This window comes from Trachinotus anak, unplaced genomic scaffold, assembly GCF_046630095.1.
Source record: "Trachinotus anak isolate AG129_WGS33_773 ecotype Australia unplaced genomic scaffold, CSIRO_AGI_Tana_v1 ptg000024l, whole genome shotgun sequence".
NCBI lineage: Eukaryota > Metazoa > Chordata > Actinopteri > Carangiformes > Carangidae > Trachinotus > Trachinotus anak.
Window position 1 is genome coordinate 13,903,407 of NW_027273875.1, and position 27,022 is coordinate 13,930,428.

Genomic DNA, 27,022 nt, shown 5'->3' on the forward strand with positions numbered 1-27,022 from the left:
CTTCATTTGCTATAAGAAAAAGTGTCAATCATGGGGACTCTGAGAGAAAGTGGTTTGTCAGACCCTGAGGGGGCCACACTGACCTAAATACAAAATTGTCAACAGAAATCCTACACTGACCGACCAAAAGAGACACCGGGGAAGCAAACATTTAGCCTTGCACAGACCGTCTCAGTTAAAATACCTCAACCAGGAATCCATATCTCCAAAGGCTCTTTTAGTGTTTCATAGGCCAAAGTCACGACTGTGGTGAAGGACCACAAAGTTGATCCTTTCTGTATGAAAAACATACACCTTCATCCCCATTCAATAAGATGGCCATGTTGTTAGTGAAGAAGTTCAGGCTACAAGTAACTAGCTGGCTCACTTGTGCTCTAAATCCCTTTGTTATTCCTACTGTTTGCTTCACTGAAGGTTTTAGACTGATGTTTTAGCCTTATTGTTTATTTCCCTATGTTTTTTACATCAACAGTGAAAAGAGATTGTCAAGATTAAAGTTGAACCCTTCCAGTAAAGAGGATTTCTCTACAGTCAGCTCATCAGTGGTGCTGTATTCATGGGCTGAGTCACTGAGGACTGATGCCACCATGTGGTCAGGAGTGGTGTTGCTGCTGGAGTCCAAAGTAAATCCTGCAATGTCAAGATTGAGGAGATCAAGCTGTATTTCTGTTGTTAGTAACTTTTTTTTTCTATTCTTTACAGTGGATAATCTTTGGAAAGCTTATCCTAAGAACGACAACTTGCTTTCCACTGATAAGTGAAGATGATATGCCTTCATACTGCAACAAGCTGTGGTTTAGACGATTTACGTTCATTTGGCAGGACATGGTGTTTACTCATCATCTTAAGCTGACATAAACTTTCCAAGGTTATACAGCATGGTGCTATAATTACAGTCAAACTGAAAATATGAATGTGTGTATTTCAATATTAAAATACACAGGGAGAGTACAGGTGTGGACAAAATAACCAGAACACTGCACAGTGTAATACAGTACAATAGAACAGCCCAGTAATCAATGTTACCTTTGCAATGCTGTTCATGTAAAATTATTGTTGAGACTGTGTTGGAGGTATTAATTCAACTCTATGGTCTGAGGCACTAGTTAATAAATTACTCTATCTGACTGCACTATTGTTGTAGGAGTTCCTGTTGACTGTCAAGAATACTGTGAAAGTATTCTCTAAAATGTGTTGGGCTTTTCTTATGAAATACACTAAATCACTAAATAAAAACAATCTTTGGTATATTTTGTGCTGTTTTAAATCAGTTTATAGAAGAATATAGGACTGCTGATCCAAGGAATGATGCAAACAGTAAGTGTCAGGGTATGTTTAGCTTCTATAGTTTGTCACTGCTGGTTAATTATTTTATTTGACTATTTGGGATGGTATGTTAGCAGCTATAAAGACTGGAACATGCAGGAGGAATTAAGGTTCTGTGCTTTAATACAGTTTTGAAGAACGTGTAGATTAGGGGAGTACTTCCATTTAATGCCTTTATACAATACAAAGCCTTAAGCCTGTAAAGTTAATAATCATTTTCATTTATTCCATGAATCAGTTAATTGTGGAGACTATAAAGTGTCAGAAAATGGCCATCACCAGTTTCCAGAGCCAGGGATGTAGCTACTATTGGGGAGGCTGGGCTCATATCCTGAGTAATATTTTGGGGAATTTTGGGGGGGGGATTTGGACGATTTATGACAAGGTGAGTTTGTGTTGTACAATGACAAGTAATACACGCTAGGTTTTTCAAGACTGGCAGTTTTCATATTTCTCCAATTTTTCAGTGATTCTTAAATTTTCATCCTCAAAAAAATAGCATTTTCTGTCTACCCAACAGTCCAAAGAACGAACATACTGACAAATTATTTTAATGATAAAACCATTGTCCAAATAATTGGTAAATAATTTTGAATTTGAAAAAAGATTACTTGATCAATAGGAAACTGATCAAGTAATTGTTTCAGCTCAACAAACTCTATGATTATCTTATAAAATAACACTGTTACTTATCAAATTACCCAGCAGTATATATAGTTTTGGTTCATTCAGCCATGACATTAAAATTCTGCTTATACATCTATGAATCTGTGTAGTATATGAGTCAATGCTGCTGTTAGTATTTACTTTTACTGAAGCAAACGATTTCAATACTTTTTCCTCACTGGCAATGAGTATTGAAGACAATATGGATTTTTGTAAATACAATTTCCTATATGACCTTTGCTCTGTGTATAAAAGCAGAGCACAAAAGTGCATGTTGTGAGCTGGCCTGCACCCGTAGCACAGCACTGGTTGACCTACAAAACCAGTGAGAGTGCTGATGTTCATCACAACCGCAGGACCCTGGTGTGTCGTAAAGACTCATGCTGATCTGAGAGTCTATGAGGCTTGACGTATGACATCGACCTCACGAAAGAATGTGTGTGTGTGTTGGGGGGGTAAACACATAGCTGCCCAGTAACAAGGGCTCTCTTCTCATTGGCTGCAGAAGAATGTTGCATTGATCATACTCTTTGTGCAAAGTGACACATGGTTTTGATCCACGCACACACAGGCAGGATTACAGTAACATGCTCACACTCACAGCAGCTTGTGTGTGCACATGCACACTCTGAGGCTTAGACATGCACAAACACACGCACTCTCTATCACCCTGACACACACGCAGAAAATTACACACACATACACATCTCATATTCACACACTGACAAAGTGTTGCTGAGAACTGGGGCAGAATCACACCAGTAAGCCTCTTTTTTCCTTAAATATCCTCTGAGAATTCAGTTTTTCCCCACCCAAGATTAGCACTTAGCCCCTAGTAACAGCGCTGTCATTGTGTTGTTGTACATCACTCACCATGGTTCATACTTTGTGTCAACACTGTTTCCTTTCCTCTGTTTCAATGATTCGCTGCTTTTCACAACAACACCTAGTTCATGCCTTTAAATGAGAACGCGACAAAAGACAAAACATTTATATTTCCAGTCAATTTGACTTTAAAATAAGATATTTTTTAATGATACAGACTGAGCCATGAGAAGTGGGACAATTTCAAAAAATAGCTTAATTCCAAAATCAGATTTATTTTTATTTTTATTTTTTTAAGCAAAATGTTTGTTATCGGACCATATTTACTAAAAATGTTTAATTCATATCATTTTATACCAAATGATTTTTAGATCAGTGCAATGTTTTTTGTCCACATCAGACACCAAAGACTTTGCATTAATTTTACTCACTTAGTGAAGCTATATAATGCCCCAATAATGCTTCTAATACTATTAAGCAATTTAAAAATTATAAAAGCATATACGAGACCATTTCAGTATACATCAAAAATCAATACAATACAATACAATATATCAAAGACATATCAAATGTATATCGATAGCCATACGGCACTGTTACAGCCGTGATTATATTTTGTTCTGTACATACTACTGTTTTTATGTGCCAGACAAGTTTTGTCCACATTCTTGACCATGACTGATCTCTAAGTTCCTCACATACAAAAAAATAAAGTCAGTGCCTACAGTGAGAACTGCTTTAATGTTCTTGATTTGGCCTTCACATGTTTTAGTTTCATTGTTTCCAGGTTTAAGGATCTATAAGGGAGACCTATGGTTCTAAACAGGTGCTACAAGTATGGCAGGCATGAGACCTTCTTTAGCTTTTCACCAGTGATTTTGTCACTGGCCTTCTGCAGTATATCTTAAACCATCAAGGACTGTTGGTTATGAGTTTCTTTTTTTTCCCTTATCCACCGTATAACCAGAACCAACTAGAATTACCTCCCTGTGGTTGTATGCCTCTGCCAACCAACCAAGTGGCAGGAAATATGGTCAAATCTTCCCCATATGAGTTACAGCATTGAATAATGACCAGAAGTGTTTTTTATACATAACATTATGATGTCACAGTGAAGTTGACCTTTGACCATTTGGATATGAAATGATGTCACTATCACAATGAAATATATCATTAGTAGTGTATGAATTCATGAGGTACGGTCAAAAACATATTGTTAGAGGTCACACTGACCGTGACCTTTGACTTTTGCCCGCCAAGATCTCATCAATTCATCCTTGAAACAAGGTGAATGTCTGTGCACAAACGTAATGGGTCCAGCCCTGTCTGTCGCTGGCACGGTGGCAAACAGTTAGCTAGGCTCAAACAACATACAGAGCCACATCACGACAGAAACAACCTAAATATGAGCACATGCCAGCATGCCCCCTCATCTCTCATGTATGCAGTGCACTTTGCCACACAACTCTTCAGCCTCCCCTCAGCTGCAACAGCGAGTCTGAGAGCTGATTTAGGGATCTAGTGAAAAGACTGTTTGCTCAACACTCCGGGGTTCCCTGGTCTTCCCATGCCTCATTTGAGAGGCATCAAGAAAAAAGGCAAATAGATGAAAGGCGGTCCCCACAGTGGGAGATGATGCAACAAGGGTCCTCACGCTAAGCATTCAGCTATTCAAATGAGTGGCTAATTGTGGCATCTGTTAACCCATTGAAGAGGTTTCAGTGCAGTATCATGGGTCTGTTAATTGGTACAAACAGGTAGCAGATGCAGGCTCTGGGATTGAGCATCTGCCAATTAGTGAGCCAACCTCCATTACACAGCCAAGCTGATGGAGGGAGATCAAAGAGGAGGAGAGAAGAGGAGAGGAAACAAGGAAAAGAGAGGAGAGAAAATCGCATTATGAAACCATTAGAACAAACCCTGTTAACCAAACACAAAAATGTTTCTCTGATCAGAAATTTACAATCAGCTCCACTCTGCCAGTACACTGAGCCCTGTTCATGCGTGTCAGTCAGACGGCCAACTTGGCAGAGCCAGATAAAAAGTTCATCAATGTGCCTTCAATTCTCTTTTTTAGCACCGTATTTTGGGCCAATAATAAACACACCAAAAGAAAACCCCTCCCAGAGACCCAAAAAAACTCAGTTGACCGCAAAATCTTCATCCCTACCAAAGAGCGCAGGTTCTGAATGTTAAGACTGCTTTTTTCCCCTACAGCTTGAAACTTGTACAGGTGGGGTCATGGAACACAGCAGCTCACCTTCTTCTTCCTGCCACTCCCCCACAGCTGGAGTGACACTGCACTAACACCTTTCACTCCACTGGTCACACAGAGAACAGTTTTCAGCAAATGCTCTCAGGGATCGTGGTAGGAGACATCCTTCTCCACTCTGTTAATCAGCCTTAGATGTGATGTTACTGTTCTCTCTGAAGGTGTTGCCACCACCCTCATCAGATGACTCAGGTTGGTGCACCCTCTCTGATATTGACTTGAAGACTGGCAGACTGCAGTGTTTCAGTCTTTATAAGGTTGTAACTATACAAATGTACCTCAGAGAACCACATGCCAACAACAACCAATCACCCAGCTTTCCTCGGCAGGAGTCGAGGTGTGTCGTACCAGCTTGGGCCGGAGTTCTACAGCAGTCTTTGTGCAGTCCAAACTCTAAAGTCTGGATGTTCTCTATCAGGCCTCTTGGTGACAAAGAGTCAAGGTGACCCAGTTATTGGTAATCACAATCCTTCCTCTACATGAAAAACTGTACAACCATTTCCATTTAAACAACTGAGTGCACGCTTTCTCCTTAACTCACAGGCAATTCTTTGTTTGAAAAGCCTCAGTGCCCAGAAATAAGCTCACCTCTTAACCCAGTTCACCTGTGCAGATGAGGCTTTTTAATACAGGGACATTATCTTTCAATCACTGAACATCCCCCTAACTGGAGACAAAAATATTAACATTGTCCATGTTGCCTTTGGGCAGCATGGCAGTGCAGTGGTTAGCACTGTCGCCTCACAGCAAGAAGGTTGTGAGTTCAGGTCTGGAGCCTTTCTCCGTGGAGTTTGCGTCTTCCCCCTATACTTGTCTTCCTGCACTCACCCTGTGCTCTGTGTTTTGTCTGGATTGGAGGTGTTTGACCTTCCATTTGTGTAACAGATCCAGTTGTGTGATGATACTGTTCAGGCTCTAACTGTGGGTAAGGTTCCTCACAGTTAAGTCTACAGTGCAGTTGAAATCCCCACCATTGATGATTTAATCCTTATTTGCTCATACTTTAGCAGGGTGAAGGAACCTTCTCTTTCTGTTCCTTGATTTGGGGCATACATGTTAACAATAAAACTGTTGCTTTTTGCAGTCGCCTTAAACAGAACAATTACCTTTGCACTAAGTTTACTGCAATGGCTAAGAGCACATGGACATGACATTTACTGAGGTTTTGCAGAGCATTATCTGGAGGAAAAGTGGTCCTCGTCTGATGAAAGTTCCTGGGGTCCAGCCACGCCAAATCAGCAATCAGAATGCCATGTGTCATTAATCTTCTGTGGATGGTTTCAATAGCTGTGTCCAGAATTGCTCTGTGTACATTAACCTCTTAAGCTCTCTCAGCATCGCTTAATGCCTCATCTTGAGCCATCTCTCCAGTCCTGCTTTTTTCCTTCTTTGCTTTTTTTCTGAGGCAATGCAGCCTCCACTTAGATGTCTGTTCCTCCACTGTTTGTTCCTTCTGTCCCTGGTGATGCTTTTGAGGCTCTCTTGTGTGGCAATCGCCATCTGATGGACAGAGAGAATGTCCATCCCTTCTATCTGGAGGTGCTTGGACACTGGAGTGGTTTGGTAAATTATTCTCAGGAATATCTGTACTGTTAACACATCACATATCTCAGGAGGCCCTCAATAAAGTCTTGTGCTATAGCAAGTTTGGTTGGCTTTTCTTTTGCCTGCTGTTCCATGGTTGCCAGTGACTGCATCGATGAAGAGGCCGTCTTTCGCTTTACCACCGTGTCTCTCCAATTGGAGAGAGGCATCTCTGCCTTTGTCTCAATGTTTGTTTCTCCCACAGATTTACCCTCTGACCCTCCTTAATGAACACAGCTATGTCACTCAGACATTCTTACAGTCTGAGTAGTGTCAGCTAGCACAACATTAAGTATGTGAGTATTGCACCACACATACACATAAGTTAGAGACTGGGAAGTCATCATTGCTGAAAAATGAGACACTCTAAGACTTCTGAGAGCAAGAAAGAAAATATGGCCCAATAGATGCAAAAGTTAGTAGGTTTCCTCATGGAAACCTTGGATGGTCTTGGATGAACTGCCATCCAATAGTCAGAGTTAATTAAAAGTTGAAAGTTATTTCAGTTTGGACCACTGTGGTGACTGACCAACAGACAGACAGAATGACGCCCTCCCTCGAGCCATGCTGCCCTCATAACTAAAAGTGAACAAATTACAAAGTCTATAATCATGAATTTTTAAACTAAACCAAATAACACAATTTGAATAAGCAAACTGATTCATAATATCTACCTCTATTCCTGATGAAGACCCCTTCAATGAAAATCAGTTGTTAACATGCCCATATGTTTTTGTTTAACAATATAAGACATGTCATGAACAAAATGTCAATGACATGACTGTGTATTTCCACCTTGTAAACTGCAGAGAACCAATGACAGTCTCCCTCATACAGATGCAGACAGCCAGGGTTACATAGGTCATATAACCTCAGGACCAATACCAACAACGTGCAGGTACAGGGGGCAGCCAAAATAAACCTGAAACCCACTCAGTACACACTGCTCTTTCTTCTGTCACGGAAACCTTGCCAGTACAGAGAGAAAAACTGCATTAGCACAACCACTGACACTGCGTCAGCCACTGCAGTTATGGGGCAGGGCACAAGGCCTGATCCAGAATTTCTCAATGAGGAAGGAAGTGTAGATGTGCTTTCAACTTGAGTTTTCCTTTTTTTCGCTTTTTATGTGGGAAAACTGTGTTAGACAAAATATTTATTTTTACATAGTTTAAGACATGTCTGCAGAGGAACCTTAAGGCAATCACACACAAAGGGTAGATCAGGCTAAACTGAGCAGATAATATCATTATTAATAACATTATATCAATAGGATCATTACTCATTCCCTGCCAGCCTTGACTCAGTGTTCATGAGTGTGTTTCAGCTTCTGAAAAAACATTTTTTATTGGTTTAAAGCACTTTGTTGCTGATGTTGGTTAACTAGTGCTTGACATAAAATGTCTTCATCCTTTGTTTATTAACTACTTAGGCCTGATCTTGCTTGTGTCAGGACAAGACAAAAAACATTACCTACTACAATTATACATAAAATACAGGTACCTTGCTCAGTCCTTATTCCATCATGTAACTGCTCCAAGAGTCGCTTCTGTCAGTCATGCTGATCTCCTCTGGATGGACAACTGCTGGACTCTTTGTCCTGGCTGGCCAGCTCACCAAAATCTTTTTGGTGCAATTGTCCTGCAAAATGTGAGAATCACATTTTAGTATGATAGTTTTCATTGCATTTTCTGTGTCAATTTCATACACACCTAAGATCCATGGTCCAATCACAAAGGTCTTCTCACTTGCTTGATTAATCATCTTCTCAGGACAACAGAGGCCTGTTCTATTTCGGTGTCCCAGTAAGCCAAAGTAGTGAGTCAGCATGGACAATACCTGGGCCTTGAAGCACCTACATGGAAGAGAGCCATAACTAATGCTGTCAGCTGCATCTGTGCTTCTGCAACTGTACAACTGTGACGAGTCAAAATGTCTGCTGCGAAAAGGGTCTGCTACAGTATGTTGACATAGGTGACATCACATCATTTCCTCCATCGCCAAACCCAACTTTGCCCTGAGCAGAGGTTGCCAGATTTAAACACCTGTGTGGTTGTGCAAAGCCTTAAAAACATTCAGACAAATAAATACAAGTCATCCAACACTCATTTGAGGATAATGTAGAGAGAGATACTTACTCAGTACAACACTTTAAATTTTAAGTTCAGATAATGAAGTCGTTTCCAGCAGCTGTGGGACTTTCCTTGATGATTTGATAGCTTGAAAAAAGTCATACTTACAAAGCAGAAAAAGCAAAGAAGCGAACCTGTTTCTCACACAGCAGACACAATACTGTTGCCAGTTCACCTGTTAATTGTGGAAATCCTGTTTTAATTTCACTGTGACGTACATTAATTAATTAATACATTTGTAAAACAAACTAGAACAGATCTTTTTTATTCGTTAATGTTCCCCATTTCAGCTGGTCCTCCAGGCATGGTGAGGTGAGGGCTTCAATCACCCAAAATGTTGTCTGTCAGAACACATCACACCTTTTCTCAAACCACCAACGAGGTTAATAGAATCAAATTTGTAGGGTGTCTGTTCACAGCTGTTGTGTTGAGGTGATGTTTGAGGTGGTGGCTGCCACAGGGTGGCAATGTTAGACCGAGCAGAGCAGAGCAGAGAGAGGGCCTTTTCTCGGTCTTCCCTCCTTATTGTCCCATTCTGTGTGCTTTTTCACTGTAATATTATACAGTAGTAGTTATACGTGTATATTTCTTAAGAGTTATTAAGTAATTGGTAATGATTGTGATTGAACAATGAAAAGCAATAATTACAACAAAACTTTTATTTGTACAGAACCTTTAAAACAGTATCAGAGAGTTTCACAGTGCAAAAATAGCACATTGCTCATTCAGGAGGCAGTGTAGCAATGATCAGATACATTAAAACACAGCCAAAAAGGAATTTGAAATAAAGAATAAAATTCCCTCAAAAGGATGCAGTGGCTCGTAATAGGCTGGAAGGTGTCAACATGAAAACACCTGTCTATAGAAAAATGTCTCGAACTGTGGAGCCTGTAAGCTGACGCAAAATTTTCATAACACATGCAAATCATCCAGAAAGGTCTGGTGAAATGCACTCACAGTTTTTAATCCATACACCCACTTGTTAGCGCATCCGACTGGGCAGAAGTCATCAATCAAACCGCACCAGTCTTTAGCCTATTCATGCCACAAGAAGAAAAAAAAAAAGCTGTAGTTTGCAGTTAAAGTCCCTATAGCTGCTCTCTATGCTCTCTCCACTGTACCCAGCTGAGAAAACCACATGTGACATTACAGGTGCTGGTCATATAATTAGAATGTCACGAAAAAGTTGATTTATTTCAGTAATTCCATTCAAAAAGTGAAACTTGTATATTATATTCCTTCATTACACACAGACTGATATATTTCAAATGGTTATTTCTTTTAATTTTGATGATTATAACTGACAACTAATGAAAATCCCAAATTCAGTATCTCAGAATATTAGAATATTACCTAAGACCAATACAAAAAAAAGGATTTTTAGAAATGTTGGCCAACTGAAAAGTATGAACATGAAAAGTATGAGCATGTACAGCACTCAATACTTGGTTGGGGCTCCTTTTGCCTGAATTACTGCAGCAATGCGGCGTGGCATGGAGTCGATCAGTCTGTGGCACTGCTCAGGTGTTATGAGAGCCCAGGTTGCTCTGATAGTGGCCTTCAGCTCTTCTGCATTGTTGGGTCTGGCGTATCTTCATCTTCCTCTTCACAATACCCCATAGATTTTCTATGGGGTTAAGGTCAGGCGAGTTTGCTGGCCAATTAAGAACAGGGATACCATGGTCCTTAAACCAGGTACTGGTAGCTTTGGCACTGTGTGCAGGTGCCAAGTCCGGTTGGAAAATGAAATCTGCATCTCCATAAAGTTGGTCAGCAGCAGGAAGCATGAAGTGCTCTAAAACTTCTTGGTAGACGGCTGCGTTGACCTTGGACCTCAGTGTACCAACACCAGCAGATGACATGGCACCCCAACCATCACTGACTGTGGAAACTTTACACTGGACCTCAAGCAACATGGATTCTGTGCCTCTCCTCTCTTCCTCCAGAATCTGGGACCTTGATTTCCAAAGGAAATGCAAACCTTCATCAGAGAACATAACTTTGGACCACTCAGCAGCAGTCCAGTCCTTTTTGTCTTTAGCCCAGGCGAGACACTTCTGACGCTGTCTCTTGTTCAAGAGTGGCTTGACACAAGGAATGCGACAGCTGAAACCCATGTCTTGCATTCGTCTGTGCGTGGTTCTTGAAGCGCTGACTCCAGCTGCAGTCCACTCTTTGTGAATCTCCCCCACATTTTTAAATGGGTTTTGTTTCACAATCCTCTCCAGGGTGCGGTTTTCCCTATTGCTTGTACACTTTTTTCTACCACATCTTTTCCTTCCCTTCGCCTCTCTATTAATGTGCTTGGACACAGAGCCCTGTGAACAGCCAGCCTCTTTAGCAGTGACCTTTTGTGTCTTGCCCTCCTTGTGCAAGGTGTCGATGGTCAGCAGTCAGCAGTCTTCTCCATGATTGTGTAGCTACAGAACTAGACTGAGAGACCATTTAAAGGCCTTTGCAGGTGTCTTGAGTGAATTAGCTGATTAGAGTGTGGCACCAGGTGTCTTCAATATTGAACCTTTTCACAATATTCTAATTTTCTGAGATACTGAATTTGGGATTTTCATTAGTTGTCAGTTATAATCATCAAAATTAAAAGAAATAAACACTTGAAATATATCCGTCTGTGTGGAATGAATGTATTCATTATCCAAGTTTCACTTTTTGAATGGAATTACTGAAATAAATCAACTTTTTCATGATATTCTAATTATATGACCAGCACCTGAATATGAACACATATCCACACATGCACAGAAGCATACACAGTGTGAGGAACACTACATTCTACTTAGAGTAAAAGCACATTCAAACCCCTGTAAAGCCTCAAACCTGAACTGGACGTGGTCTCTGCTGTTGTGGCTCAAGGTTCAATGTGTTATTTAATCTGATGCTTTTCTGTCACTGCAGGTGTAAAGAGTGGTTATCTGAGTGACTGCAGCCTCTCTGTCAGGCTTTCTCCTCTGACCTCTCTCATCAGAAGGTGTTTCCATCCACTGAGCTGCTGCTCTCTGGATGGTTTTTGTGTCTGGCTCCAATTCTCTATAAAAAAAACTCTACAGACTGTTGTGTGTGAAAATCCCGACTCGCCCTGCAGTGGGGGAGTAACTTTAATGAAGTTAACTTCCCTGGCTGTTGGCTGGCTCCAGCTCAGTATCTCAGGACACTGCACCTCATTTACGGAGCTGTTTCATGACACGGCTAAAAACAACGCCCCGTTTACTGTGAGCTAGCTAACGATGCTCGGGCTGCAGAGCTTTGTTTGCCAATTTTAACAACCTGACCTAATGAAACAGAGCTAATGACACATTACCTGACATGTCAACAGTTCAGTAACCACGCAGATAAAACAGGACAGCGACAGTTTGACAGGATAAGCTAGTGCTACCTTCTTGGTTGAGGTCCGTGTGGGCTGCACTGGAGCCGTGCTCCCTGAAGTCAAGCCCAGAAACCGCCACACGCATCTTTCCACTCAAAAACGACTTGTAGGGAAGATTCATTTAAAAAAAGGTATCGTCGAAACAGAAACACATGTCTCCAATAACCAGGACGGCCATGACGGAGTGACTGCAGTGACAAAGGGATGATTATTATTTTCGAAGCTTGAAAAATACTTTTATGTGTACTGTTACTGGTAGCTGTTCATTTACATATGAGGGATGAATATTTAACAGCATTTTACAATTATTATTAAATGCGGTATTTTACTGCTGAAAATCCACCGTAAAGGTCTTTAAAGTGTGGTCCCAACAATTAGCCACTGTCAAAATCACATTTGTCCTCACTCTGATGTTTGATGTGAAGATTGACCGAAGCTCCTGACGTGCAGCTGCATGTTTGTAAGTATTGTACTGCTGCTCAACTGCATTAAAACACAGCAGGTGCACAGGCTTTCCTCATACAGTGCTTGGTGAGTGTATAATATGTCTACGCTCTGATCTGACCTTGTAAAGGGAGCTTTGGGTGTGTGTTGCAGTAGTGTTGAGTAGAGTGCGTCATGAGTGCTTCAGTAGGATTCAAATGAACCGCCTGCACTGACAGCCAGGGTGTTTTCCATTAGCCTGACACTTGACAGAAGCAGGCAAACTACTACACAACATTTGTAACACAATGTCAAAGTGACACTCAGCTCTTTGTGCAAAAAATTGTTTTATTACAACAAAATAGCTTGATTTTGTTCAAATACAACCGTTCAATCTGTGGTAATAACGAGTGTAGAGAAATAATGAAACGATACATCAGTTTTATTTGGACAATAGTTGTTTTGTTTGTTTAAATAAATCTTTCTTCATCAGTTCCATCAGAGCTTCAGATTCAAAGTGCAAAGTATGTGATAAAGTAACTGATTAATGAAAGAGGTTTGTCTTCATGTTGGTCGATGTTTCCATCACTCATTCTGTTAGGATAAAAAACAATGTTAGAACAAGATGCCCCGTGTAAGGATATCATTTCACTTCTAATGAAGCTGGAATAATGAAACCTAAACTACATGTCACTGATGCCTATTAGATTCAGATAATGTCACATGCCCCGACTTATTCTTTCCTAAACCATTACCCTGATTTACCAAAGCGGAGCCAAAAGATAAGAAAACATTGAACTTCAACCAGCATGAGGACTCCAGCGTTACGTTGCTCTGCTTTTAAAAACACACTTTCAAGCATCTGACAACAGAAGACCTAAAATATCTGTGATAAAATAAGGGGGATACATCTCTACAGCATTAATATACTGTACCTGCATTTGTCTATATATCCAGTCAATGAAGTAGGTCACATTGCCGTAAACTCCTGGTCTGTTCTTCCAAGCACATCCAATCCCCCAGCTAGTGTCCCCTGCCAGCCACCATACACCTCCCTCCTTGACTACCAGGGGCCCTCCACTGTCACCCTGCAGCATACAAGAGCAATGTATGTCTCAAGCCAGGTCACACTGTGTTTGTGTTTGTGCGTGTGTGTGTGTGTGAGTGTGTGTGTGTGTGACAGAGACTAACCTGACATGTGTCGACTCCTCCCTCCAGTTTGCCTGCACAGATCATGGTCTGAGTGACCTGTCCGCCTAACACTGCAGGGCTGTTACAGGTCTCTCTGCTGTAAATGGTCACCTGGGCCTGATTAAGTTTGTCAGGCGCTGGTCCTGAGAAAAATTAATAATAGTACACCCACAGTTAGCTCAGCCAAGCATTAAAAAGTACTGTCCCCTTAGATGTGCTTTAAGCCTTAAAAAGCAGGCGACCTCTGGAAGACTTGAACAAATAATTTACAGGAAGAAGAGAAAAGCGACTTTTGTTTGCCGGGCTCTCAGTCAACATGGTTCACATTCTCCGTTTCACTACACATGGGGAGTTGGACATATTCCCTTAGTGCTGAACTCACCAGATGAGCGCAAGGCTCCCCATCCTGTGATCCAGGCTTGACGTTGAGCAGAGAGGTTTACGCCAAAGTTGGGGAGACACACTGGCTTCACTGTTCCTGAGGGACCAACAACAATGAGTAGTGTTGTCATTATCAATACTGAAATCAACTTACAGGTCACATCATCATTCCATGTAATGAAAAATGAATTTTACTCATAAGCACTTACTTGAAAATGTCAGAGGTGTGGAGAGCTTTAGTAGAGCAATGTCATTGTCATTAGTTTCTGAGTCATATTCGGCATGATTAATGATTTTGTGAACAGCTTTGCCAGTGCCAAACCTCATTTTGAGCAAGCTCACGTCACCAGAGTATACTTTCCATATATCAGGACGGGAGTACCTGCAATGGAAAACAGAAAGATGTGCACTAGGCAATAGATTCTCCTCCTGAATGTCTGTCAAAATTAGATTTTAAAAAATCAAATGGCGTGAAGGATGGTTATTGGTATAAAGAATAGATGCTCACTCTTGGAAGCAGTGTGCAGCAGATAGGATCCAGTAAGGGCTGATAATCGAGCCTCCACAAATGTGTTGACCAGAAATCTGGAGACTGACCTGCCACGGCCACGCTCCATTTACAGCCTCCGTACCACCTACGATACGAGTACTTGGGGCTGCTGAACTCTGTCCACATTCTGAAGATGGAGGAAAAGAGTTTAAAGGTCCCATATTTTACATGTTTCCGGCATTTTCTTTTGAAGTGTTGATATCCACAAGAAGATATAGTTGTAGTTTTAAGAACCAAAACCCATCTCAATGTAGTTTTACGTCTCATCAGTCAGGCTTCTCTCTGGAGCTCTGGTAACGAGAAGTCTGTGATTGGCTGACTGTTTTCTGAATGATTGAATAAAATTGTAGCAGATTTCAGGCAAACACTCAGGTCCAGTTGGGCGGAGCTTGGGACTGCTTTGTTGTGACATCACAAAGTTATAGAAGTCCTAACGGCTGGTTTTAAGGCCCAGTTCCTGAATACAGGCTGTGTGCATTTCTCTGTGGACTGAGGCTTTGATACTTTCATAGTATTAATATAGAACCCAGACCTGCTTTATAATCAGAAAGACATGGAGTTCTGGGACAGAGGGACAAAGAAGGAAAACTTGAATTCAGGTAAAGTTAAAGTTCGGTTCTCTTGGATAATTGGTCCCCTAATCCACAGGAAGTCCCACTGTCTAGCTAAATGTAGCTGTGCAAGCACCTTTGCACATATCACATGATTTTGTACATATTTCAGCGTTGCATTTATGTCTGAGTTAAAACAGTAGCTTACCAATGCATTGAAGTGTGACAGCTCTGGCTGAACAACTTTGGCTGCAAAGAAAAGGACAAAAACTGATATTTAAGGAAGGAAATCAGAAGGATTTCCACATCACATAGAGAGAAATAAGACTCACTCACTGTGGAAATTAATTTCATCATTGTGGTACTGGTTATCAAACTATACCTGTAAGCGAGCTGTGACTGTATTTGAGACTCATGGTCACTCCCAGGCTTCAGCTTCAGGTATCCTTTGGAGGCCAAAGAACCTGAACTGGTTTGGCTGTAGGTCACATAATCCTGGCTGTGGGGCAGACACAAGGATGAAGTCATGTGATCAGTGAGGTAAGACAAACATAATGTAATCAGGGAGGTTCCCCCTGATTACAGTTGTGAAGAAAGAAGAAAGAATCTGTAGGTAAATCTGCACAATATGAACAATATCTCTTTTCTATTTTTGTTTGTTTAAGGAAATTCTATTTAATTCTACAATTTTAATGAAGTAATCTGACCATTTGTGCCTTCTTACATTACTTAACATAGCTGCTGTCTTTTCAGTGTGAACTTCAGCACTATGGGACAGTCTATGTATTGTTTCAGAAGCTTTTCCTTTCTGACAAGAATCCATTGTGTGGAAAAAAGGTCAAATTTGTATGCAGCAGTAAGAACAGAGGTGGGACAGTGTGAACAGTGGTGGAGAAGACAGTCAGCACCTCCTGTAGCCTATCTGCTCACACACAGCTCTGCCAAAGTTGTTGTCCCAGTTCTCAGGGCACACAGGCATCCACCTTTGGCTGCCCGACGAGTAACTCTCCAGCATGAAGCTGGTCCCGTGAAGGCGAACTGTGAAGCAGAGAGGACAGTGCGGTTCATTCACAGTTACGGTACGTGTGTGTGTGTGTGTGTGTGTGTGTGTGTGTGTGTGTGTGTGTGTGTGTGTGTGTGTGTAAGAAATTAGGGTGTTGATTTTGAACATCTTACAGCACTGAGATTCATCCTCTCGACCCGAACAGTCTGTGACACCATCACACCACTGTGAGGAGCTCAGACACTTCCCACCACTTTTGCACAACTTCCCCAGTAAACACTGGTAGTATACTGCAAAAACACACACAGGCACATACAGTATAGAGCACACAGGAGCCTCACACAAAATCCCTGTGATGACAAACACCATTTCAGGCAGCTGCTAAGATCTTCAGCTGAACTTACAGAAGTACCAGAGCAAGAGGCCAACCACTGCCAGGACAAGAAGCACACACAGAGCTGCTGACAGGATGTATTTCCAGTGACATTTCTTTATTCCTGCAAGGAAAGATAAAAGGCCATCAAAATGGCTGAGTTTTACATGCCAGTGACTGCACGTCCTATAAGATTTGCATAGAATTAGACAAGCAAATAACAGGCTGAGAAGATATTGCACTGCAGACACGAGGTCTAACCTAGTGGAATCACTACCTTCTATAACAAGTGAGAGGAGAGTTTAGCATTTTGACAGAGTTAGGATCCAGAGACACATGATACACACCGTGATGCTAATTTTGTGTTGTTTTAAATTACTGCTATGTTGTCCAAGAATTTTCCATAATTTTTTGCTTTGAACCTGTGAGTTGGACCAATTCGACAGCATTATATTATTCTGACATATGAGGGAGGGGTGCATTGAAATTTTGAATGAAGCTGGGGAGGACCTTGATTTTCTAAAAGTAGCATGAGGGCCAGCAGCCTCCCCTGTCCTCACCATGTTCATACAGCCCCATATGAGATTCTATGTATTATTTCACCAGTGCAGTGATGAAGTATTTACATGGCCATAATGAGGAAGGAAGCAGAGGGCAGACAGTTTGCTTTCCAACTGTAAATCAGTTTACTTTCCTTTTATACTGAAATATAAGTCTTTGTTAAGTAAATCTATTAGTGAGACTATGTAACAATGGCTACGGTGACCACAGGTGATAATTATGGGTTAATAGCACTGGAAATGATACACTGGTAACATAGAGGTACAGTATAACAGTGGCACAACAGTTAACTAATTTAGCACCATAAGCTGCTTAGTCATATCAGAGCAAGTAAGACTATATTAAGACTGTGTGTTTTACTGCTCTCATTTATAAAAGGAATCATGTTTTTCCTCTGAAGAAGCGTCCACATTCTTGCTTTAAGTAAAACTAAACTGTCAGTTTAAAGTGAAAATAAAAATGAGTTAATAATTCTGTGAAGCTGCAGTGGATGCATGTGAGTGTATATTTCACTTGTAACTGACAGAAAGTCAAAATTACCATACCTTTCTTTTGTGCTGTATTATGTGGTTTTCCAGGTGTTACAGTGTGGTGTGTGTTGATGGTCCTGGGAGTCATTGGAACGTAGCTAGGGGCCTGTTGTGGGAAGGAGGGGTATATCCCCTGCTGTGGGCTGTATGACGGGGATCTTCCTTCATCATGCCGGAACCCTATGTTGTCGTAGGTGGGACCATTTGCCTACAGGTAAAGAGAAACTTGGTGTAACATTGACAGAGAAGGAGGTAAATATGTGATGTGATGTTATTCAGAAAAATCATTAATTTCATGTGGTGTGAAACTGATACAAAAAAAAAAGAGAGAGAAAAACGTGACAGCAATATGTTTGAAGACATTTAGGAAGGTTGCCTTTAACAGTGAAACTGAACGTACCTGATTGTTACTCACACTGAAACTGGTCATACTGCCTGACGTGGGAGACTGTCACACCTGGAACAGTTTAAACAGTGTTTTAAGTTAAAGATGAATGAAGTACTACTCTTAAATTAAAAAGTAAAGTACATGTAAAAGTAAAGTAGACATGCATCCACATTATTGATTAGATTTCTACCCACCTTAAAATTCCCACAAAATCCTTCAGCGCTCTGATTCTCTCTGCTCCTCCACTCCCTGTTTCCCTCTCTGTCTCATGCTCTCTCCATTCTTCCATGTAATCAACAGCCACGACCACACCTTTTCCGTCTGTGTGCACAAGCCAGCCTGTTGTATGCCACTTTATTTATTTAACACTTCAAAAAGAAAGAGAGCAGGTATTGGTGGAGGTCAGCCCTGACACTCATTATCATGCGTTCACAGCCAGGTTTTAGGATAAGGTGAATGAAGTGAAAACAATGAGGTGTTCATCCATCAGTGGCCAGGCATTGATTTGTTATTTCATCTAATTTCTAATTTAGAAACTCAGTTCAGATTTCGTATACGTTTACGTATATTGTGATTTACATGCATTATAGTCCCGTGCATCGTATTCTGTAGGTTTAGGGTGTAACTTTGTGCAGCAGTGACATTCAGCCATATCAGCCATCAGCTCTGTCATATTCATTTAATAGAGTATTTGCTGCTACATTCCTGAGCAGCAAATATCTACACATGTGCAGTGTTTTCAACTCTCATTTTACTGCATGAAACCTCACAGCCCTCCTCTTCAAACTGCAGACATTCAAGAACAACATGCACTAGTTTCTGCTGTAACAGTCTGCTGTTGCTAAAATGTTTGCCTAAAACATTATATATATATATATATATATATATATATATATATATATGTATGTATATTTATATATTAAGTGAGTGGGACTTTCTTAATAATGGCTAATTCAACAAGTTCAGCATAATGACTTCCAGTAACCGGAGTTGTGACACCAATGTAAACGATGTGACTAAGGATGAGCGAGAGGAGTCAACAGGTTGTTAACTGCTTGTTTGACTCAGAGCCAACATTCAGACAGAGGCTTAGAGGAAAAACAAAGATTATATCGAATGAAAAGGTGTAATAGATTTAGTTCTTACATTACCCATTTTATTTTCCATCTTCCTGAAGACAAGCATCACCTGACTCCTGACTGTGTTTAATCAGTAACAAATGGGCAAGTGGGCGAACAAATACTGATGGCCAAACGAGTTTCAGACCCCGTTAATATTCAACTTAGCATTTCACTGGGTTAACTGGCTGGGAAAGGAAAAAATGAAAGACAAGAGTCATCCAGTAAAAGACTTTGAGGAACCTAATGTTATACTGACTTAACAGTCCAACCTTACTTTTAAACATCTTGCATTTAAAGTACATGGGTGATTGTTGTTGTGATTTGGCACTATATTAATAAAAGTGACTTGTCTTGTTTCTCTTATTTAGTGTAACTGTATTGATAAAAGCGGGGTGGACAAAATTGTAGAAACACCCATCACTGTAATGCATTACAATTCAACAGCACCACAAACCACCTTCAAAATGACCAGTCAACACCTCTCAGACATGGGAGCAAACAAAAACTGGCCCTTAAAACTTTCATGCAGGTCTGTTAGATTATTTATCAGATATTAAGTAAAGGTATGTGTAGCTAAAAACTGGTAACTGAGATTTATCTTCATCACCTTTCCTTAGCCCTGGCATTGCTTGTCCAAGCATATTTTGAACAGTTGGACTAGGTGCCCAGATTTTGATAAGTTCACCTCAGAAACCCCATTCTTCCTGATAAGACACTTTTTTTTTTGCTTTAAACACTACAGCTGAAATTCCCTCAGTGTAACTTCAGTGTCCAGTATCTGCATGGCTGGATGCCAAGAGGGGTAAATGGAAAATAAAGGTTTTGGGTGAGCTGATCCTTTAACTAGCTGTTAATAAAGTTAAAAAAAATAAATAAATAAAAAAATTAATTATATATATATATATATATATATATATATATATATATATATATATATATATATATATATATATATATATATATATATGTGTGTGTGTGTGTGTGTGTGTGTGTGTGTGTGTGTGTGTGTGTGTGTGTGTGTGTGTGTGTGTGTGTGTGTGTGTGTGTGTGACATGTTACAGAGTCCACCGCAACATGGCAAACACTTTACAAGGAAAATGGCGACATCAAGTGGCAACTCTACATTACTGTAATCAAAATTTTAGACAAATTTTAAGACCAAAGCAATGTACCAGCTGTGAAACGTGATTCATCGGCTGTCAGACCTTTAGCAAACACCAACCTCATGCTCAGTCGATAAAGATCAATAACACAACAGTGGTTTCATAAAAACTACAGTATTTATTCAACCATTTCAATACAGAGTTAAATATTAATCCATTTTTTGCACAAGATGTTTAGTCAAACAGAGGAGTGCTTTCAACCTGGAGTCATGATGTCATGTGAGAGGAGTCCTACTTTGCTCTTTGATTAAGGCAACAGGCGTAGAAGTTGTAACAGATGCATTCTTCATAGTAAATGGGAGCTTACAGACTTCTGGAACCAAAAGGCAGTCAACACACACTTCAACGGGTGTATTAAGGAGTGTATGACAGGAGACATGACAATTCCTACAACTTCTGAATCAGAATAGATGAAGCTCCACCACCTCCGTTGCAGATGCCTGCCAGCCCGTACTGACCTGACTTCAAGTTGTGCACCATGTGACCCACAATTCTCGCCCCAGACATCCTGACAAAGACAAAATAAAGCATCACTAATAATCAACAAAGTTTTCCTATTGTGCTTTCATGGTGTTGATTTTCATAGATATCAAGTGGGTGCTAGTCCAGTGTTGAAGATAGGAGAGGTCCGTTTACTATGTGTAAGAGCAAAGTATAGTATAATTAGGGCTACTTCTTCAGTAGAAGTAGCAGACAGGGGTTGTGATGATCATGACCTGATTATACAACAACAAACATGTATCTGCAAATAAATGCAAACAGATGTTTTACAATACCAATAAAAGTACTTAGTTCAAAGGTTAAAACAAGTGACAGTTTAATATTTGACAGTGTCTTGAAAGTCATTCTATGTCCATGATTTATGGGCCAAGTTTGAATATGGGCCTAAATTGTAAATATACTTCCTGAAAATGACACTTTTTCTGTATATTTTTATAATTTAATTTTGAACTGCTTCATAAGTTACACGTGATCCTTTTGTCTCCTACTTTACTGGAGCACACTTAAAAAATATCAGAAGTCAATGTCCACATCAAGGAAGAAGCAGAGAAAAAAAATAGAGGAGGAGAGATAATTTTAGAAAACAGGACACACCTTGTTCATAACTCAAATATTCCTGGGAATCATTTAACAGATTTATCTTTGTTGTTTCCTCTTCACTCTAGGTCACATCCCTGATTCAAAAGAAACGACCAGTCGAGTTGCTTACCCAATGGGATGTCCCAGGGACACAGCCCCCCCGTTGACGTTGACTTTTGCTGGGTCAATGTCCAACATCTTGATGTTGGCCAGGACGACCACGCTGAAGGCCTCATTGATCTCCCACATGGAGATATCATCCTTCTTCAACCCCGCTGCCTCCAGCACCTGACACACATTCACAAGTTAGGATGTTCTTATAAAACTGCATCAATGAAGAAAGTTGTGTAGGGCAGACACAGCACATCTTTTATCATTTTGGTAAAATAAGTCTCATCTTTTGGATTTCAACATTCTAAAATTGTAATATACTACATCACTGTTTTAGCAGCATAGGGCACTTCCAGGTTCACTGCCCTGCCACTAGCTCCATACGCGCAAAGTTTGACCAAATTTAAAAAATTAAAAAAAAATTGAATTTATGACTGCAGCTCAAAAAACAGACAAACAAAAGAAAATAAATAAATAAAACACTGCGTACAGCCTCGTACTCACCTTTGGTACAGCATATGCAGGGGCAATTGGGAAGTCAATAGGTGCAACTGCGGCATCAGCAAAAGCTACATGGGGAAAAAAAATTAACATTCTTTATGTACCAGTTTTTCTGACAAATACAGGCAGGTATTCTGATAATCCTAAATCCTAAATTTCCTAAATATAAGCATAAACACTGCATTCTTCCTTAAGAATTACTCAAGGTGCAGACGTATGCTTCATTTTTCAATTGCATAAACATATCTAACAATCCAACAAACAGAATATTGCTTTAAACTACTTCTATTAACCTGTAGAATAAATACAACCAAACAGTCTAGTGTTTTCCTGAAGACCTACCATATGTGTGTGTGTGTGTGTAAAGCTTACAGATAATCCTTGCTAGTGGAGTGACATTGAGTCTCTTTGCAGCATCTGCTGTCATTAAAACGAGAGCAGCAGCTCCATCGTTCAGCGTGCTGGCGTTGGCTGCTGTTACCGTGCCTAAAGAGCAAGTAGAAGTAAACCAATCACCCACAAGTGGCTTAATGAATGAATGAATGAATGAATGAACGAACGAAAGACAGAAAGAAAGAAAGTGTAATCACAACTGCATATTTACCATTCTCCTTCTGGAACACTGCCTTCAGTTTAGGGACTTTGCTGAAGTCGACCCTCCTCCACTCCTCATCCTCACACACGACCACGTCAGGTTTGCCTACAACATCACATCAACAGAGTGAGTGTTGTCTCCTTTACCATCGTGTCCTGGTATGGGAATCTCTCAGTTAGGTACAGCACCAAGCTGACCCAGGTGGGTCAGAAAGGCCCACAAAAAAAACAACCCATGAGCAATGCTGTTTAATTTATCTATGAATTTTGTTTAATTTACATATGTTATGCAGTTATAAATGTCTCTACACAGATTGCTGAAGACAACTTTCCATTTTATGCAAATCTAATGGATGATAAAGTTTTATCATATCTCGTGCGTTGCTGTGGAAATGAATAATGTCAGACGCATGCCCCCCCGAGAAACATATTTGCGAACTTGCTGTACCTCTCTGAGGAATGCTGACAGGTACAATCTCCTTGGCCAGCACCCCAGACTCATATGCTGCTTTGCTGCGGCTGTAAGAGCCGATGGCGAAGGCGTCCTGTTCCTCTCTGGTGATGCTGCAGTTCTTGGCTGTGTTCTCTGCACAGTTTCCCTATTACAAAAAGCAAGACAAAAGAAATGGCAAACAGGTGAAATATGAATCTAATTAAATTATAAATTCATCTTATGTCTTATGACAAACGAGTGGGACATGTCATGATATACACAATTATTTTTACTTAATGGGTAGATGGAATTTAAATCTGGATTTCCTATAGGTAAATATTTAATATATTTTAAAAGTAATTCTGAAACTTGAATTGATGCTGTAAAACAAATTAAGCTCTAAATATTTCCAGCAGGGCAACATTTAACATAAAGTTTATGGTTACCATGTGGAATTTGTTGTAGACATCAGTGAGTCCATCCTTAACAATGAGGTCTTCCATCCTCACGCCTCCGTAGGCTGGTGTCTCTCTGGCCATCACATAAGGTACGTTGGACATGCTCTCCATACCTCCTGCCACCATCACATCCTGAAATTGCACAGTCAAAGTCACAGTTTAAAGGCCCCTTTATTCTGCATGATGCTGGGCTGTCTGAGACCTAAACTGACAGTTGTGAGAGAAACATGGTCAAATCTGTCATTCAGAAATGGTGGCCCTGGATCACACTGTGAGACACAATGACAAAGTCTGGGAAAAAGAAAACGCACACCAGACAGGACGCGTGCACATACGCTCCTGTGACTATTTACGTACAGTCCCACGTGTGATTAGTACAACTCTGCTATGCAAACATATGTGCATACTCACATGTGACACACGTGTACATACACCTGTGTGTGTGTGTGTGTCCTGCGACTGCACATGCCCACACACGACTCTTCATCTAAACTCACATAATCATATGAGTGTATTTTTGTGCATCTGACAACCACAGTCTCCTGTTCATACAGTTGTGTCTCTTACAACGTCACTAATTCCCACAGTGGTGTAACCCAGCGAGCCAAAGTCTGTGGTGACCTATCATATTGTTAGAGTTTATGGTAAACAAAGCTTGTTTTTGGTCACGATAAAGCCCTTCATTATCTTATATGGAATAAGATTTATGTTTTTAAAATACATGACTAAAGACCAATTTCATGGCAGATGCTATGTGTGAGAGGAATCCGCAGTCTATATTTTCTTGGTCTTTTTGTCGTCCCCCCGAAACAATGGTTACGACTGTATACACTATGCACTTTGCATTGACTGTAAGCAGCTTTTATCAAGCTGCAGAGTTCCAATGTATTTAATGCCAATGTTACCTGGTGTCCACACATTAGACTCTGGGCTGCCATCATGATGGACTTCATCCCAGAGGCACAGACTTTGTTGATGGTTGTTGCTGGAGTGCCGAGGGTCAAGCCTGGAGAGACAATCAGAGACATACTAACATCAGAAAAAATAAATAAATGAAATAAAAGTTTCTCAACCAACCCTCAGTCACGCTTTTGTGTGCATCAGTTGGACACAGCTATATATGTGACACTGGTGCTATACCGTTAGACAGTGATAAGTGTGCTAAAAACAGAACTGTCAATCATGTTCCTAACAGTCTTCCAACCTTCCTGTGACTATTAATATCAATAATGACACCAGTGTTCAACTTGAGAAGCTGGGAATATTTAACAAATCCTAGAAAAGCCCTCACCGATCTGCTGGAGATAAAGTTTTGAAGCCTTGGACATACCTGAAGGATCTGATTAGAAATGTATACATAAACAGGATCAATGAGCTGCTTACAGTCAGCCTTTTAGTGGAGTTAGAGAGATGGCAGTCCTTGTTTTGTGCACATGTGTAGCTGGTTCCTGGATGTCAGTGTTTTTGGTGCAATGCCAGTAATATGAATGTGGTTAGTTATCAAAAATATATAATAGTGTGACCACACCTGCACCAAGCAAGGCTTGTCTTGTGGGGGCCTGTCCTTCTCCTGCCTGAAGCACATTGCCCATGTAGACCTCCTTCACCTCTTCAGGAGTGATTCCTAAACACAAGAAGCAATGAGTCAACTCACTAAATATACACAACCACCATCAACTGATGCAACAATCCACCCACTCATGTGAAACTGAGAACATGACAACACTTATTTATAATTTTTATATTGTTCATCTGATTTTTAGCTTAGCCATGCTTGCACACATTTGTTGATGATCATGATGATGATCAGCTTACGCTATATCTTGCCCTTCTAAACATTATTATCATGGCCAGTTTCAGAATGAGCCCAGTATACAAGGAAGTCTGGTTAAAAATGTGCGAGGGCACTAACAAATGAATGAGGAAAATACTTCTCTCCAATTTCATGTTAACCATCTGAACCTACCTGCTTTGTCTATGGCTCCTTTAATGGCTATGGAGCCCAGTTTGGTGGCTGGTACTGCTGCCAGGCTTCCTTTGAAGGAGCCCATTGGAGTGCGGACTGCACTGACAATGACGACTTCCTGGAAACATCCATAACAAGTCAGCATTAACATGTTCAGTCCAAACATGTCACTGTGATGGCAGTTTGAAATTCCTGTCAGTGTACTTACATTGAGCGAGGGGCGAGATGTGTAGGTTCTGGACAGGTACTTGTGAGCCTGCAACAGCATGATAACGACCTGATTAAGTCATCTTTCATACATGATGGACTGCTAACATCTACTACAGTATTTACAGAATTGTTGTTCAAATTTAATATCATTTTGGGGTCAAATGAATCACTTTTTGACCACGTTAGCTAAAGCTAATAAGAAATATGTTAGCCATGCTAAGAATAAGAGCAGGCAGAGGCAGGGAATGTTAGCTATTTTAGCTAGGTGACAAGACTTTTGTACCATAGCGTTTCATATTCTCAGTTAGCTAACTATACTGTTGTTGTTGTTGTTGTTGTTGTTGTAATTGTTAGCTTCTCTTTATCCTGTTGAGAGAAGGACGATGCTGTTACATCGTGTACAAAAACGGGGCCAGTGACATGATTTAGCTTCACCAAACCACTGAGCCACCTGCCGCAGTTACCAGGTGTTTTCAGGCTCTTTGATAATTGCTACAGTCAAGGACAGGCAGACACAAAAAGCTTAGCTGAGCTGCTTCAACTTGACCAAGGCCTTGTGTTTACACGCAGGAAGACTGCTGCTACAACTAGCTAACCCATGCAATATAACAGAAAAGGAGATTTTTACACACCCACACTTACCAGGCGCTTACAGATTTGAGCATGCATGGTTAAAAGTCCACTGGATGACATTTTGGACTGAGAGACGAGGACTGTGAATCACACTTAGACCCACTTCACCTTCAGACACGCAGCGGAGGGATAAATACATCAGCCAATCACAGGAGAGGTGTGTAGCCCTGACGTCACGGTCGGCTGGGCATTATGGTCGTTGTAGTTTTACCATAGAAGCCTTTCTTGCCGGTCTTTTAAATGTCTATTTTTATGTATTTCCATGTCTCTGTAAAGCATTTTGAACTGCCTTGTGTCTGAATGGTGCTATATAAATAAACTAACCTTGTCTTGCCTTTTTGTGACTATATGTGATTGTTTTTTCTTTTGCAACAGCTTGAGGTCATGCAGGTCCTGCTGTAGAGATGAATGGTCTCCTAATCAACACCCTGAGTTAAATCCACACACACACACACACACACACACACACTCTCACACACTCTCACACACGCACACTCTCTCACACGCACACACACGCGCACACACACACAATCCTGGTTTGATACACACACACACACACACACACACATACTTGTATTTCTATCTTTGTGAGGACACTCATTGACATAATGCATTCC

At 40.6% G+C, this 27,022-nt stretch overlaps 3 protein-coding genes across 9 annotated transcripts in view; all 3 read right to left on the bottom strand.

Annotated features, from left to right (window-relative positions):
- The window catches only part of dscama (Down syndrome cell adhesion molecule a), a 114,706-nt gene extending 101,916 nt beyond the window's left edge, over nucleotides 1-12,790 (bottom strand). The window contains exons 1-3 of one of the 5 annotated variants that reach the window (XM_071460489.1): nucleotides 12,194-12,790; nucleotides 8,426-8,528; nucleotides 8,177-8,314 (exon numbers count right to left, since the gene is read on the bottom strand). The gene's annotated coding sequence lies outside the window, so the exon portion shown is untranslated. Of the gene's footprint in view, nucleotides 1-8,176; nucleotides 8,315-8,385; nucleotides 8,529-8,811; nucleotides 10,405-12,193 lie in introns of those variants that run through there. The other 4 variants (XM_071460487.1, XM_071460490.1, XM_071460488.1 and 1 more) reach the window with 4 other exon arrangements.
- A 145-nt stretch (nucleotides 12,791-12,935) lies between these two features.
- Nucleotides 12,936-19,381, bottom strand: tmprss2 (transmembrane serine protease 2). Of its 2 annotated transcripts, none has more exons than XM_071460495.1 (15): nucleotides 19,287-19,381; nucleotides 18,330-18,503; nucleotides 18,148-18,204; nucleotides 17,763-17,955; nucleotides 16,688-16,780; nucleotides 16,457-16,573; nucleotides 16,189-16,318; nucleotides 15,663-15,779; nucleotides 15,489-15,529; nucleotides 14,688-14,856; nucleotides 14,389-14,561; nucleotides 14,181-14,276; nucleotides 13,799-13,941; nucleotides 13,543-13,695; nucleotides 12,936-13,201 (listed from the first exon to the last, which is right to left on the bottom strand). In XM_071460495.1, exons 3-15 carry the CDS (start codon nucleotides 18,175-18,177, stop codon nucleotides 13,193-13,195), a joined length of 1,464 nt encoding a protein of 487 aa, XP_071316596.1. In that variant the 5' UTR covers nucleotides 18,178-18,204; nucleotides 18,330-18,503; nucleotides 19,287-19,381; the 3' UTR covers nucleotides 12,936-13,192. The 2 variants fall into 2 exon arrangements, with proteins under 2 accessions (XP_071316596.1, XP_071316597.1); XM_071460496.1 differs by having other exon boundaries at nucleotides 19,282-19,336.
- Nucleotides 19,382-20,517: 1,136 nt separating this feature from the next.
- On the bottom strand, nucleotides 20,518-26,570 carry acat1 (acetyl-CoA acetyltransferase 1). 2 transcript variants are annotated; one of them, XM_071460600.1, is made up of 12 exons: nucleotides 26,415-26,570; nucleotides 25,771-25,818; nucleotides 25,563-25,680; nucleotides 25,125-25,220; nucleotides 24,502-24,602; nucleotides 23,585-23,728; nucleotides 23,154-23,304; nucleotides 22,716-22,811; nucleotides 22,484-22,597; nucleotides 22,115-22,179; nucleotides 21,630-21,787; nucleotides 20,518-20,927 (listed from the first exon to the last, which is right to left on the bottom strand). In XM_071460600.1, exons 1-12 carry the CDS (start codon nucleotides 26,463-26,465, stop codon nucleotides 20,807-20,809), a joined length of 1,263 nt encoding a protein of 420 aa, XP_071316701.1. In that variant the 5' UTR covers nucleotides 26,466-26,570; the 3' UTR covers nucleotides 20,518-20,806. The 2 variants fall into 2 exon arrangements, with proteins under 2 accessions (XP_071316701.1, XP_071316702.1); XM_071460601.1 differs by having other exon boundaries at nucleotides 26,426-26,527.
- Nucleotides 26,571-27,022: the final 452 nt, after the last annotated feature.